The sequence below is a fragment of the Anomalospiza imberbis genome, chromosome 13 (genome assembly GCF_031753505.1).
Source record: "Anomalospiza imberbis isolate Cuckoo-Finch-1a 21T00152 chromosome 13, ASM3175350v1, whole genome shotgun sequence".
NCBI classification, from domain to species: domain Eukaryota; kingdom Metazoa; phylum Chordata; class Aves; order Passeriformes; family Viduidae; genus Anomalospiza; species Anomalospiza imberbis.
The window spans coordinates 17,629,677-17,643,552 of record NC_089693.1 but is presented as its reverse complement, the minus strand read 5'-3'; the positions used below and the strand labels follow the sequence as shown (position 1 = coordinate 17,643,552).

General features: G+C 46.8%; 1 protein-coding gene across 10 annotated transcripts in view; it reads left to right on the top strand.

Moving 5' to 3' along the window:
* MYO9A (myosin IXA) overlaps positions 1 to 13,876 on the top strand; it is a 171,426-nt gene that overhangs the window by 137,917 nt on the left and 19,633 nt on the right. For all 10 annotated transcript variants that reach the window (XM_068204297.1, XM_068204295.1, XM_068204293.1 and 7 more), the window contains 9 exons: positions 1,753 to 1,896; positions 2,561 to 2,600; positions 3,504 to 3,626; positions 6,859 to 6,939; positions 7,804 to 7,914; positions 8,843 to 8,965; positions 9,465 to 9,614; positions 9,844 to 10,154; positions 11,073 to 12,692. In XM_068204297.1, coding sequence (XP_068060398.1) covers positions 1,753 to 1,896; positions 2,561 to 2,600; positions 3,504 to 3,626; positions 6,859 to 6,939; positions 7,804 to 7,914; positions 8,843 to 8,965; positions 9,465 to 9,614; positions 9,844 to 10,154; positions 11,073 to 12,692 — 2,703 coding nt within the window. The remainder of the gene's footprint in view (positions 1 to 1,752; positions 1,897 to 2,560; positions 2,601 to 3,503; positions 3,627 to 6,858; positions 6,940 to 7,803; positions 7,915 to 8,842; positions 8,966 to 9,464; positions 9,615 to 9,843; positions 10,155 to 11,072; positions 12,693 to 13,876) is intronic.

The following is a 13,876-nucleotide window of genomic DNA, read 5'->3' as shown; positions in this document are numbered from 1 at the left end:
CAGCTGCTGAGAAATGAAGGCCAGGCCGTGCCTAACCAAAACCACTTGGGCTGGTTGGGATCCTGCTGGTTTGTGCTCACTAGTGACACTTATGTGCAGGGGTGTCTGAGCAGGTGTTGGTCTGGAAGCAACTGGCTGGGCTAGGTGAGGTGATTGACCCCGAAGTACCAAAACCCTGCATCTGTTGCCATGTGAACGTATCCATCCTAAAGTGTCCATAACAAACAGAGCTGTCATTTTATCTCTTGGGTTTTTTAAAACCACATGGGAATTTCTAGGATTTTCCAGAGAGGTTGGCCAATTAATGGTGTTGTACATCCCAAAAGTGGCTGATGAGTTTTAGTGGTTCCCATCAACTGGTGATTTTTTTTTCCCCACCTGCAAACAGGAGGGTTTTGGTGGATGGTGCCTGAGATGTAAAGAGAAGAAAAGTGAACAGGAGGGATCACTTGGGTATTCAAGCTTCTCACTAATCATCTGTGAATGGAATGCTTAAGAAAGCAGGTCCTGGAGCCCTTAGCCAGGAGTTTTGCTTTGCTGTGATTGATCCCTCCTTATAATAGTGGTCCATGTCAAAATGCTGATTTAATAGGATCAGGAAGGAATTTGGGAAGTGCTTAGATGAGGCAGTGAGGTGACGTTGCTCTGAGGATCTGGCTCCAGGCTTTGAACTGGCTGAACATACAGCTTTACATCCTTTAATTTTTAATTTCCATGTGGCACTTGAGATTTGCCTTTCATCCAAATCAGGCAAAGGACTGCCTTGTTGTCAGAGCTCAGAAGTAGCCGGCGCCTGAGGCCACGTTTAAACCACCGTGTCCTTCAGCATCCTCATGACCTGGTGCAGCCTGGAGTCTCCTCCTGTTCCTTTTCCTCCTGTCTGAGATACTTGGGGGGGGTGTGGTGTTGCAGCCCCCACATCCTTCCTTAGATTGCTTTTATTTTGTATGATGATTTCTGCAAGGCTGATAAAAAATTTACAATTTAAAACCCCCAACAAACCACCAGAAACCCACCAAGCCAAAAGTATTTGGGTGGGATGCTGCCCATAAGAGGCTTCATGTCCCCTCAGACACCACTGGAAGGCTCCTCACCTCTGGAAATTGCTTGTCCTGATGTGTAGTTTGGTCAAGTATCAGTTTCCATCCCTCCAAGAGAGGATTTTGGCTCCTCTCTTTGTTTCCTTTAGCCCTTCTGAAGCCAGGTGAGCATGTCTGGAGACCATAGCAGTTATGCTCCATGGCAGAGGGGACCAAATTGAGTGACTGATTTGTAATCAGATCCCAGAGAGTGATTCTGGGTCAAACTATCCATCCAACTGGGGCTGACATCCATCTTTGTGGCAAATAATGAGTTTCTTGAAAATTACATTTGTTTTTTCTTTTCCTGATGGAATGATTGTGTGAATTTGAGGAGACAGAGTCAGCACTAGATGTCATGGCCTCATATCCTTCAGACCACCAAAGGTATTTAGAGGTATCTGCAGAGTCAAGGTTTCTGTCTGGGAGAGCTGGAAGCTGTTACTGTCCTGCTGTTAATTTGTTCCTTTTGTGAATATTTGATCTTTGAGAGGTGCTTTAGTAGACAATGGTTTCATGTGCTGTCTGGCACCAGGGACTCATCCCATGGGAGCAAAAGAACAATGGAAAGAAAAAAGCAGCAGCTCCTTTTCTACCAATGGGCTATTTTATGATGTGTTTTTATCATAGAACTGTGGTTTTTATCTCTTCCTAACGGTGTCTGGTGTTCCAGGGATGCCTATGCAGTTGGCTGGAATGGCCGGATGGGGATGAGGCACAACAGGCTCGCCAGCCCTGGCACCTTCCTGGACAAAGATGGGATATTCGTCAACGCCACCAACAGCAAACTGCTGGAGAGGGCCCATGGCATCCTCATGTCAGTACCCAGAAGGGGATCTGGGCTTTACTCCTGCAGCAACATGAGCAGCAAGGGTAGTTAGGGGAATGTAAATAGCCAGGATATAAAACTCTTAGGCTGCCAAGTAGACTTGGAGCTGTCTCCCAGTTGGGTCAAAGCAACCCCGGTACATTTGACATGTCTGATTTAATTTGTCTCATTGATTCAGAATGACATACCAAGGGAAGAAAGAGAAGGAACAAACCTTCTGGTCACACCAGTCTGGAGATACAACAGCCATGTAATGCAGCCATTACATGCAGTCACACTTTTAACATCATATCAAAGTTTCCATTATAAATTATCTGGACAGATGATGTTGATGATTCACACTGCAGCCTCCTCGCAGGTTCAGGGAGCATCCCAGGGTGGCTGGAATGAACATTGGGTTTGGAAAGCAGGAGGCTGGTCAATCATTTTGTGACCTGGCTTCTTTGCTCTTCCCAAATTCCCAGCATGCCATCATTTCCATTCCCATTAATTGCATACATTCCTCTTAGTCTGCAATATGCAGGGGCAGCCCCATTTCAGTGCTGGCTACTGGCAGCAGCTGCTCAGGGGGATGTGGAGGGGCTGGTTTCATAAACTCCTCCATTCCACAATTGCACTGTGGATTAACCTGAGCCATTTATTATCTCCCCAGGCGAAATAAGAACTTCAAAGCCAAACCCAGTCTCCCAAAGGTGAGTGAGAAGCAGCATTTTCCCCCTTGTGGTTTGTGGGTTAAGGATGTAGCACAGTCATGTGATGCTGGTGGATATGAAGAAGACCATTCTGTCTACACCAAGACTTTTGTCAACTCAGCTCTGTTCAGGGCTCTTTAATTCATATGAACCCAAAGGATTTCATCCCTGATTTCTGCTGGGAGAAAGAGATATGAGCACTTGCATCCTCCTTGGAGCTGCTCTGTCTCTTTTTTCCTCCTTCTGAGAAGGAGTATGTACATGCTGGTGAAATTTAATAACTAAATCTCTAAACTAAAATGAGCAAGTGATGCAGGAGAACTGGTACCTGATAGACAACAATCTCGTTGCTTTCCCTCCATCTGGACTACATTTATTATATTTTAAGAGATGCCAGGACATCTCTTGTCCCTAGAAGAATAAGGCTTTTTGTGATCCTCACTGGTGCTGCATCTGTGGTCAGGAGCAGAGCACCAGGAGAGGAGCAAACACTGTTTTTACTCCTCTCTATGTCCATCTTGTGCCTGCAGAGGCAATGATGCAAATAATCAGCGAACTGCTCATTAACAGTGAGGAGAATCACAGAATCATGGGATGGTTTGTGTTGGAAAGGACCTTAAAGGTTATCCGGTTCTACCCCCACCATGGGCCAGTGTCACCTTCCACTAGCCCAGGCTGCTCCAAGCCCCATCCAGCCTGGCCTTGGACACTGCCAGGGATCCAGGGGCAGCCACAGCTTCTCAGGGCAACCTGTGCCAGGGCCTGGCCAGCCTCACAGGGAAGCCATCCCATAGTCTTCCCTGTTGAGTCACCTAAGGAAGCCCTGTGAGGGTAAAGGAGGGATATAGCAGATGATGCCATGATAACATCTGGATTTTCTGTGGATTCTCTCTTTTTATGCAGCACTTGCTGGATGTGAAGTCCCTCAAGCACCTCACGAACCTGACGTTGCACGACCGCATCACCAAATCTCTCCTCCACCTCCATAAGAAGAAAAAACCACCCAGCATCAGCGCCCAGTTCCAGGTGAGCCCTTTCCTTTGATGGGTAGAGGGGACTCACCTGCTCCAGGCACAGTCCTGCCCCATCCCCTGCAGCATTTAGACCTTGAATCCCACTGAGGGCTTGAGGGAACTGAGAGAATGGCAGGTATTTAAAGGGTGCAAATAGAGAGAAATAAGAGTGGGGATGGGTATCATGGGGGATGACATGGAGCAAAGTGGGACATGAGGGTGAGCTGCAGGGGGAGATGTTGGTGCATCCCTGTCCTCTGGTAAATCATATTGTGGTGCTTTCTCTCCCAGATCCAGAAACCACCAAATCCCCAAATCCTGGGATTTTTTGCAGTCCTTTTTCCTCTCATCCAGTATAATCTGTTCTGAGACAGAATGGGAATTTTATTAGGGGCAGAAAAGTCAGAATCTTGCTGCATTATCTCCAGGCGAGCAGGGGAATTCAGAGGAGGCACTGATCTTGTGTTGTCAGTGCAGTGTGCCAGTCAGCAATCCCTAGGGTTGGTGCAGGGAAAATAATCCTCCAAGGACTTGGCAGTGCTGGGCTCACAGTTGGACTCAATGATCTTAAAGGTCTTTTCGAACCTGAGTGTGATTGTTCTATATGTGCATCACGGCTTGGAAACTGCTACAAGACATGTGCACAAGCAGGTGGTAATAATAGAAAGCAGCTTTTCAATTAAAATCTGGGTTCTAAGCATGTCTGGGTTGGTTTTGACTTGTAATTTTGACTGCTTTGGGGTTTTTTTTGGAGATGTGGTTTATATTTAGAAAGTCTCTGTGTGTAAGTGTGGGTAAGATTAAATAATTAAAAATACATGCACACGCACGTGTGTGTATATATAATTTGCAGAATGCACTTCTGTAAATTTATATATTTAGCCTTGTCTAATCTAATGGTATTCTGGTCAAAATTCAATCCTGCAGAGTTTATTTCACACCCGTGGACGGGTTGAAACAGGGATGTCTTGGAGTGAAAGGCCTTCCCAAAACCTGTTTATGCTCCCAACAAAACTCTGAGAAGCCTCAGGGGGCAAATTGATTTTTTTTTTTTTTGGTATATTTTCACAGAACATTCAAATCAAAGATCCCTCATTTCAGTGAGCACTTGTTAAAGAGAATAGTTTTGAGGGACAAAGCAGCAGCGTTGCTTTTTTAATCAAGAGCAAACTAATAAAATTGCAGTGCGTGGAATTGGGTCACAGGCAGCAAGCACAAATGTTTCCTAACGTGGTTTTTTTGCAGAGAAACGCTGCTTTGTGGCTAATGCCTCAACACCGGGCTTGCAGCTGCTCCATCTCCTGTGGATTTCCACTATCCCTGTACTTAGGGTAATCTGTAGGGGAAATAGCTGCCTCGGAGCATGCTCCAGGAGCAGGGATGGCTTTCCCGATGGAAAACTAAACCACCCATACCTAAAACTGTAGAGCTCCCCTTTAACCCATGCAGGTGGTGCCCTGGAGACAGGGATGGAAGGGTTCCTGAAAGGCTGAGTACAGTACAGGTGGAGGAGTGGGTGGCTAGAAAGTTTTGCTGGCAGAGGGACAAAGGAGATGGGTACAGGGTTAATCCAGTGACCTCACATGTCCTTTGTGGATCCCTGACCACCAGATGGCAGAGGGTGCCTAGACCATCTGCCTCACACAGGATGGCCCTGAGGGAATGGAAATGACCCCTCCTATGCGTCCTGCACATCCCGTTCCCACCATTTCCAGCACTGGGAGCACTCTGCTTGCTGGACTTTCAACAAAGCAGCTGTGTCCCTTGTGTACACCCTTTCCCTCCCACTGGCCTGTGTGGGCACAGTGGGATGCTGCAGCATCGCTGCTGATTGAAGGCTCCCAGTAGGCTTCTTTTGTGTAAAAATGAGTCATTTCAGATTTTAAGAAAACCAGGAGCATGCCAGCAGAGGTCTGCCACGTCATGGCATTCCTGCTGCTCCCCGGGACAGAGGCAGGGATATTTGCATGAAGTTAATGTACATAACACAGCTGCATCACATGTGCGTGGGATCCATCCCTTGCCTCTTCCAAAATCCTGGATGTGAATGAACATCCAGGATTTTCATGTTTTTCTAAACATGAAAGGCTTCCCATAAAGATGTCTTTGAAATGATCAGAAGGAAAAAAAGGCTTCCTGTGAGCTGATCTGTGGACAAAATATTTCTTTGTAATACCACATCAGTTTATTAACTCCTGTATTCCAAAATTTATAACTCTGCTTATAGTAAATGTGACAGAATATCCTTTACATGACTGAGTTTTAAGCTCTTTTAAAATCAGGAGTAATCAACTCTCTAGCACTTTACCAATGCCATGTTTGTAATGTGCTCAGCAATTAGAGGTACCCAAAGTATTTATAGGACACAGCAAAAAAATGTGGCTGAGGAGCCTGGCCAGCACGGATGGACTCAGCACACTCTAGTTTTCAGCCTGGTTTTATTCCAAGAGCTTGTGATTAATCCCAAAAAAAGTCAAAGGTTTGCAAGGTGAAGGGATAGCTCAGCATGACATCCCACTGGAGCAGCTGGCTGTAGAGTGATGCCAATGTAAATTCACTTTTATGGGAGAGGCTTTTAATGGTGATGAATAAATAAGGGGAAGTAGAAAAATGGAACCAGGAAACCTCTGGATTCTCAGTGATCCTTCAGTCAGGAACATGCCAGCATTGAAGCTCTTCTCTAGAAACAAACTCTGAAGTGTTCAGGGTCTCAGGCTTCAAAAATATTTGTGAATTCCTGATTTTTCCCTTGGCAAAACTTTCATTAAAAACAATTCCTTTTTAGGCCAACAGTAAAGTTTTGATAATTAAAAATCAGGAGTAAATCCTGCCTGGAGTCACTTTTGATAAAGGAAAATTTGATTTGTATTTAAAAAACATTGTGGGAACGTAAAAAATGAAACATCAGTGGTTGTTTGGTGCCAGGTGTAAATTCTTCTCTTGGAGCTCCCATTCATGGCTGGAAAAGGCTTGTGCTGGGGAGTTGGATGGGAATTTGGGCACCAGGGGAGCCCAAGATCTGAAAATCCAGCCCAGCATTATATTCATCTTTAGTTTCTTTGTTGGGGGCAAAGACAAAATCAGCCAAATTGCTTGTGCTAAAACACTCATTTGGGAGAACAGTTTCCCGTGTGCCTCATTTACTCATAATTAATTCCAAGTTATGTTGGTTTATAATTTAAGCATTTGGATTTTCATTATCCACTGTGGTCTCCTCTCCCTCCCCTGTCTCTCCTCTGTTGCAGGCATCCCTCAACAAACTGATGGAGACCCTTGGCCAAGCAGAGCCGTATTTTGTCAAGTGCATCCGATCCAACGCCGAGAAGGTAAATGCCATCCTGTGAAAGCTAGATCCTGCTAGAAATCAGCTTGGGAATCTTTTTTCCCTTTTTACAGCGAGTTAGATAGGAAAAAAAGCCTCAATTTGAGCTAAATTTAGAAGATTTGGGCAAGGGGAAGCATGGATTTATCACTTGGGTGTCACTCTTGATAAACTGCACTGGCTCTTCTTATAATTGTAGAAACACATGTATTCAAATATAGTATTTATTAGAGCCAAATATATTTGCTCTAATAAATGAGTTTGACTCCTTTGAAGCTTCTGACCAGTCATAAGTGAGATTTATAGAACCATGAATTCACTTGTGCTTGGTCTGAGCCCTGAAGCATCCTTAAAATAAAGTTTTTGTAAGTAAAAGCAGATACTTTTAGAATAAACTACATTGATCACACTGACTCGTATTTCTTGAATTTGACTTTTCGTAATTGTGTCACAGACTGAGGACCCTCAGTTCAAAATGTAGGGATGCTTTGTAGATTAATCCTTCAGAGTTTTATCCAGGCATTTAAAGCTGAAGCTTTTTGCATAGGAGATTTAGTTGCTCAAAATCTCACCCATTAACTGTGCCCTTGGGGGGGTCTTATTCAATTCAAATACAAAAAATCTTTTTTCATGGCTTTTTTTTTTCTAGTTAGCTGTTTGAAAGTCTCAGAAGCAAACAGGATTCAATCCCAGTGGGATTAGTTCAGTTCCTGGGGACCCACCTTCCCTCCTTCCTGTAGCATCGCTGACAATATGTGTGTCGTGCACATGTGCTACATCTGCTGAACCCTTCACCCATCCATCCATGCACTTAAAAGCTTCAGTGAAAGGAAATATTTGCTCATCCTTGGTCCTTTTCCCCTTGCAGCTGCCCCTGCGGTTCAACGACAGCCTGGTGCTCCGGCAGCTGCGCTACACGGGGATGCTGGAGACCGTGCGCATCCGCCAGTCAGGATACAGCTGCAAATACTCCTTCCAGGTTGAGTACAACGGGCTTTGTCTTCATTTTTTATCAGGGTAATTAATTTCTAGCTCTTGGAAGGCAGTGGATGTAACAGGTTGTTCTCTGCCTATGAGTCGATCTAACCTCAGGGAGGGCTGCGAGCCCTCTGCACCATGATTTTTGAACAAAACCAGTATTTTTTTGCAACATGGACTCCCTTTTGGAAAAAACTGTCTGATTTGCACGTTCTCTTCTGCATCTGGAATTACTGGGAGCAGCATTTGCCCTGTCAGGTTGGCTGTGTCCCATCAGGAAGATGATAATCATCCTCTGAACTGCTGAAGTTAGCCAGCTTTTCCTGTTTTCTTCTTTTCCATATGTTTGCCAGGTTTTGTGTACATGTCGGTCCTTTCATGCTTTGCTGGTGCTGATTGGTTTCCTGCTTGCGGCTGCTTTGGGGCAGACGTCGTGTTCTGCGCAGCAGCTGTCTAGAAAAAGAAAAATGCTCAGCATTTTTTTGCCGTGAGCAGGGATCCCAACCTTGCCTGGGAGGATCTATCCTCTTGTACCTCCTTCACTCTTTGAATCCTCCCAGCACTAACGGCTGGAGCATCTCAGGGATGTTTTGCAGATGTTGGTGTCTGCCTTCCGTAGTGACCCTTGCTGGGGATTTGGAGCATTTTTTTGCTCGTGATGACCTTGTGGCTCCTGCAGAACCTCTCCTCCCACGCTGAAAAATGTTTGAACCTTGCTGGGTCCCTAGTTTGATGTCTTTCCCATCAAATAACAAAAGTTGGATGAATCTTGGTGTTCCTCAGTGCATAAAATGTTATCTGTCCTTCTGCTCACTCCAGAGGTCCCATTTCACGTGGCTGGTGGAGCAAATCTGTTATTTATGGGAGAAAGAAGCAGCAGGACCCAACTAACTAAATCTTGGTGTTGCTTTTTTTCTTTTCCTTCTCAGGATTTTGTGAACCATTTCCATGTTCTTTTGCCACAAGGGATCAGCCCATCTAAGCACAATATCCATGATTTCTTCAGGAAGATAAAACTCGATCCGGACAATTATCAAGTTGGAAGAACAATGGTAAATGTTCATCCTTAGCTCAGCCTTTAAGGCACAGATATAATATTTGCCTGTATTTCTGTCTGATAAATTAATATCTACATATGGTTTTAATTAATAAAACTATTTTTCTTCTGTTTACCAAAAATCAGTGATTTAAATGAAACTTTTAATATTATTAACATAAAAGAGTAAGGAATAATATTGTTTTGTTATTGATTGTAATGAGGCAGTCTCAAAAAACTCATGTCCTCCAAAATCTCTGTGTGTGTGTGTGTGTAGACTTAGCTTGATACAATAGTCCTCATTTTGCCTCCCCTGACGAGAAAGCTTTGTAATTCAGAGCTTAGACAGTCACGGGCTGTTGTGAAACTGCTGAAACCTGTTAGAGGTGCCTTCACAAAAATCAGCTCCTCAACTTTCCTGGGAGCATCCAGGACTCAAACCAGGAGGATTAAATCATTTGACTGGTGGTCTGGGACGCTTTCCATGCTTGTGATTTTTGGGTTATTTTGGCCAGGTTTTCATGAAGGAACGGGAGCGGCAGCTTCTGCAGGACCTGCTGCACCAGGAGGTGCTGCGGAGGATCACTCTGCTGCAGCGCTGGTTCCGCAGCCTGCTCTGCAGGAGGCAGTTCCTGAGCCTGCGACACGCGGCCGTCAGCATACAGGTGGGTGCTGGTCCTGGATTCCAGTGCAAATTACGATCCCCAAATCCTACAGACAGAGCCCGTGGGTAAAATCAGCTCTCCTGTCCAAGGAAGGAGCTTGCAATCAGGATTGACTCCTTCTGCTGTAATAAATTGGGAATGGCGGGGAGCTGGAAAGGTTGCCCGAAGGCAGGTGCTGTCCCATCTTCACACAATGCCCATTACAAGGAATCCCCTGCTGTGTTTGCAGAGATTTTGGCGAAGCTACCAGAGCCGAAAAAAAGGCAAACTATCCCCAGACCCTCTAGTTCTCAGCAAAGCCGCTGTCATCCTTCAGACCCACTGGCGAGGCTTCGTGGAGCGGCGGAGGTTCCTGCAGATGCAGTTTGCAGCCCATCTCATCCAGAGCTGCTGGCGGGAGCACGCCAGGCGCCGGCACGCCGCAGCCACCAGCATCCAGGCAGCCTGGAGGGGACACCGTACCCGGCAGGCGTACACAGCCCGCAGGAGCAGGGCCGTGTGCCTGCAGGCGGCGTGCCGGGGGTATTTGGCACGGCAAAGGTAACACCGTTGGCCTCGGGTAAAGAGGAACATGATGCTCACAGGGGAGGAAGGTGGTTGGTGTGAATCAGGGCACTGCAGTGACTTACACAGGGCAGCGTCCCCTCCATGACCCTCTCCTGACCTGCCCTGGTCCTTTGTTTGCCCACGCTTTCTAGCAATTTAGCTGCATGTCCTGCTCTTGGAATAAGCAGAGCCTATTTCAGGTTGGAGCACGTAGGCAGTGCAAAGCCAAGGCCGTAAATACTCACAAGGGTTTTTTTTTTTCCCCTCTTGGCAGCAGCGCCAGTTTAAGTAGCCTATTTTTAACTCAGATTGCCTCACCAATCTGGTTGCTGCGCTGGCTCACAAGGACAAGGGATACCGGAGCCAGCCACTGTGGAGGGCACAGGCTTTCCAGCCATGCCTGGGCTCGCTGGCCAGGAGGCAGGTCACAATTCACTCTCCAGAGGTGTTGCCTGCAAGGTGTGAGCACCTTAACGTCACTTGGAGCATTTGGGAGCTGCAGAAAGCTCTTGTTGCCGGGCACAAGTCCCTGCTAAGTTGTTCCAGATGCAGTCTGGGCAGGATGGCGAAGATGGAGAAGCCAAGGGGGTGCGATGGGTTAAGCTTTTCTGGCTCTGACAGCTTATGAAGCAGCTAGACCAGGGATGGAGACTGGACCTGCTGCTGTCGGCACGAGGGGAGCTTTCAGGTGCGTTGGGGCAGCCCTTTGGTAGCAGACGTGGCAGAGGAGAAGAAGGTTTAAAACCAAATGTGCCTTGCCTTGTCTTGCTCCAGATGTGCAAGGAGGGTTCTTGAGATGTTGGTGGTAGCGAGGTGATGGTGGTGGTGGTAATAAGACATCACTAGTGCAGTGCCTGGAAGGGTCCTGAGTGGATGCAAGGCTGAATATCCTGGTTTTCTGCTTTCTTCCAGGTTTAGAGCTTTGAAAGAGCACCAGTTAAAAGAGATGCAGCTGGAGAATGGCCTGGCAGGTAGAGAAGAGGATGGACTGGAAGCAGATGGTTTGGAAATTAAGGGCTCTGACCCATCTAAATGGGAGGACAGCTCATTTGAGGAGCGAGTGAGAGCTGTAGAACAACATAAATCACTGATGGAGAATAACCGGGTGAATCACATGGACCCACTGGATACTTCCATGTACAAAAGGCATGAGAGAGCCAGCAGCCAGAGTGGGATGGACACCGAGGAGGAGATCATCGTGAGAGAGAGGCCCAAGTCGCTGGAGGATCTCAACCAGAAAAAAGTGGTTCGTGCAAAGAGGGAAAGCCGGAGGATGAGGGAGCTGGAACAGGCGAAATTCAGCTTGGAGCTGCTCAAGGTCCGCTCCACGGGTGGGCTGTCACCTTCGGAAGAGCAGCGCTGGGCCACCGAGCTGGTGTCCGAGGCGCTGCATTCCCCTCAGGGAACCCCGGAGAGCGAGGGCTCTCAAGGGAGCTTCGAGCTATTAAGCAATGAAGATACCTCAAGTAGCAAACTCTTAGATGAGCATGATACACAGTCATTTTCCATGGACTCCCTGCCCAGCAGTCCCCAGGCTCAGCTGCAGGAAAAGCCTTTCTGTGCAGCGGATGGGAACAAGGATTTGCCCGGCTGCAGACAGACCCCAGCAGACACGGTGCTGCCCGATAACATCACCAGGAAGGAGTGTGGAGTCAGTGACCCCCTGAATGTTATGAAGGCTCACCCAAGAGAAACCCTTCTTTCTAGCAACCTCCCCACTTTCTACGTCCCACCACAAGACAATGTGAAGGTGAAGATGGTGGAGAATAACCTAAGGAATAAAGCAGTGGAAAGAGAGGAAAGGACAGTTATGTTCTCTGAGGTCAGGAAGGACTCTGATCCAGACCAGGGATCTGGATTAGCCTTGGGAGAAGAGGAGGAAAAGGATAAACCCTCTACCAAGAGAGAGGAACGTGGGACAGTGACAGCAGCACGGGCCCTTTCTCCAGGTTCTGTCATTAAGAGACTGGAAAAGCTCAACGTGGAGAAGGAAGAACGACAAAAGCAGCTTCAGCTGCAAAATGAGAGGGAGATGATGGAGCAGATTCGTCAGCAGAAGGAAATTCTGGAGAGACAGCGCAAAGCCTTCGAGCAGCAGGGGAGGGTAGAAGCTTTGCAGAGGACAGAGCAGAGCAGAGTGAAGGACCCTTCCCTCAAACCAGCCAAAAAAACAGACAGCCGACCTCAGTCAGTCTTCATCCTGCACCCCCAGAGCAGAGGGGAGCATAGCCCCACCCCAGGTATGGCTCCAGCCTCAGCAGTGGACATCAAGGGTCTCACTGTTGGGACCAGGGGAAGCTCTCCAGCCCACAGTGCCCCCAAAGACCGACCTGTCAGCATGTTTGTGGAGCGAAGAGAAGGTCTGGAACCCCACTGCCATTCCAAACCAGCTCTGGACCCCAAGGACCACCCAGGCAGCCATTTCTCAAGGACAGAGCGCCTCCGGCAAACTCGGATGCCCAACCAGGCCACTGAGGAGACGAGGGCAAGCTCCATGTTCTTCACACCAAAGGACAATCCCTTTGGCCTCCAGTGAGTAAAGAGATGGTGGGCTTTCTCCTATGCTTTCTCCATAGGCTTTCTCCATGGGCTCTTCCTTCTGCTAGGGACCTTTTTGTACAAAAGGTCCAGAACATTGGTTCTGGAGTCTGCACAAACCTCATAGTTAAACAAAGGGTTCTTGATCTTCTAGCAACAGGGAGGTCAGAGGGAAAGGAAAAATACCTGGAATGTGATTTATCAGTCTCTTACAACATTATATAATCCAGGGGAGATAATCATGGTCATAAGCAGGTGAAGAGAGTCAATAAACAGGCTCAATATTGTTATTATTTACCCTACATGAATGGGGATAGGAGTTTATTTCTCAAGGTGAAACATGAGGAATAAGTTCTTAGGATTTTTGGGTAGTTGGAATAGAAATTACTGGATGAGGCAGAAAATTCCAGGATTTTTCTTGTTTACCATATAATTAATCCAGCAAAGCCATGTGGACACTGACCATCGCAGATGAAAAAACACCAGCTCTCCAGAGAGAGTTTGGGAGTGAATGCTCTTTGGAGACTGTATCATTCACATATGTAATTAATTACACCTGCAATGGACTTAGCAGTTGCTCAGCTCCATCACGTTGCTTATCCTTGGGCTGCTCCAGGGTCTGGAGATGGCAGCAAGATCTTTGGACAACGTTTGCTCCCACTCTGTTGTGTTGCTTAAGGTGCCTTGCCTAATTTTGGAGTGGTTTTGGCCATGCAGCTCAAAAAGGATATAAATCACCCCCCTCCTAAATCCTGCTGCACCCTTTCCAAGGCAAAGCTCCCAGTAAATGACTGTTGGTAACTCAAGGTACCTCCAAGTGTAGTAGTTCTTGTGGTTTCTGTGCTGTTGTGACAGGAGAAGATTCCTGTTGAAAATTTCTTTTCCTGGTTCATGCGCAACATGAACAAGCAACAGGAAGAAAAAGGCATTAAGAATTGCTGTATTTTAATATTTGCTCTGCAACAGAATAGTCACATTTGAGAATCCCAAAGTACAAAGATACAATCCATAACTACCTTGCTGCATAAAGTTGACAGGCAGAAGGTTTTCTCTTCTTGTCTTGTGGTATTAAGTCCAATCTTGAAGAATTCCAAGCAATTCTGAAACCCATGACCTCAGACTTACAATTTAGTCTTGACTGCTTGGGCTCCCAGGATCTGGGCTAGCGCGGTGGGAAG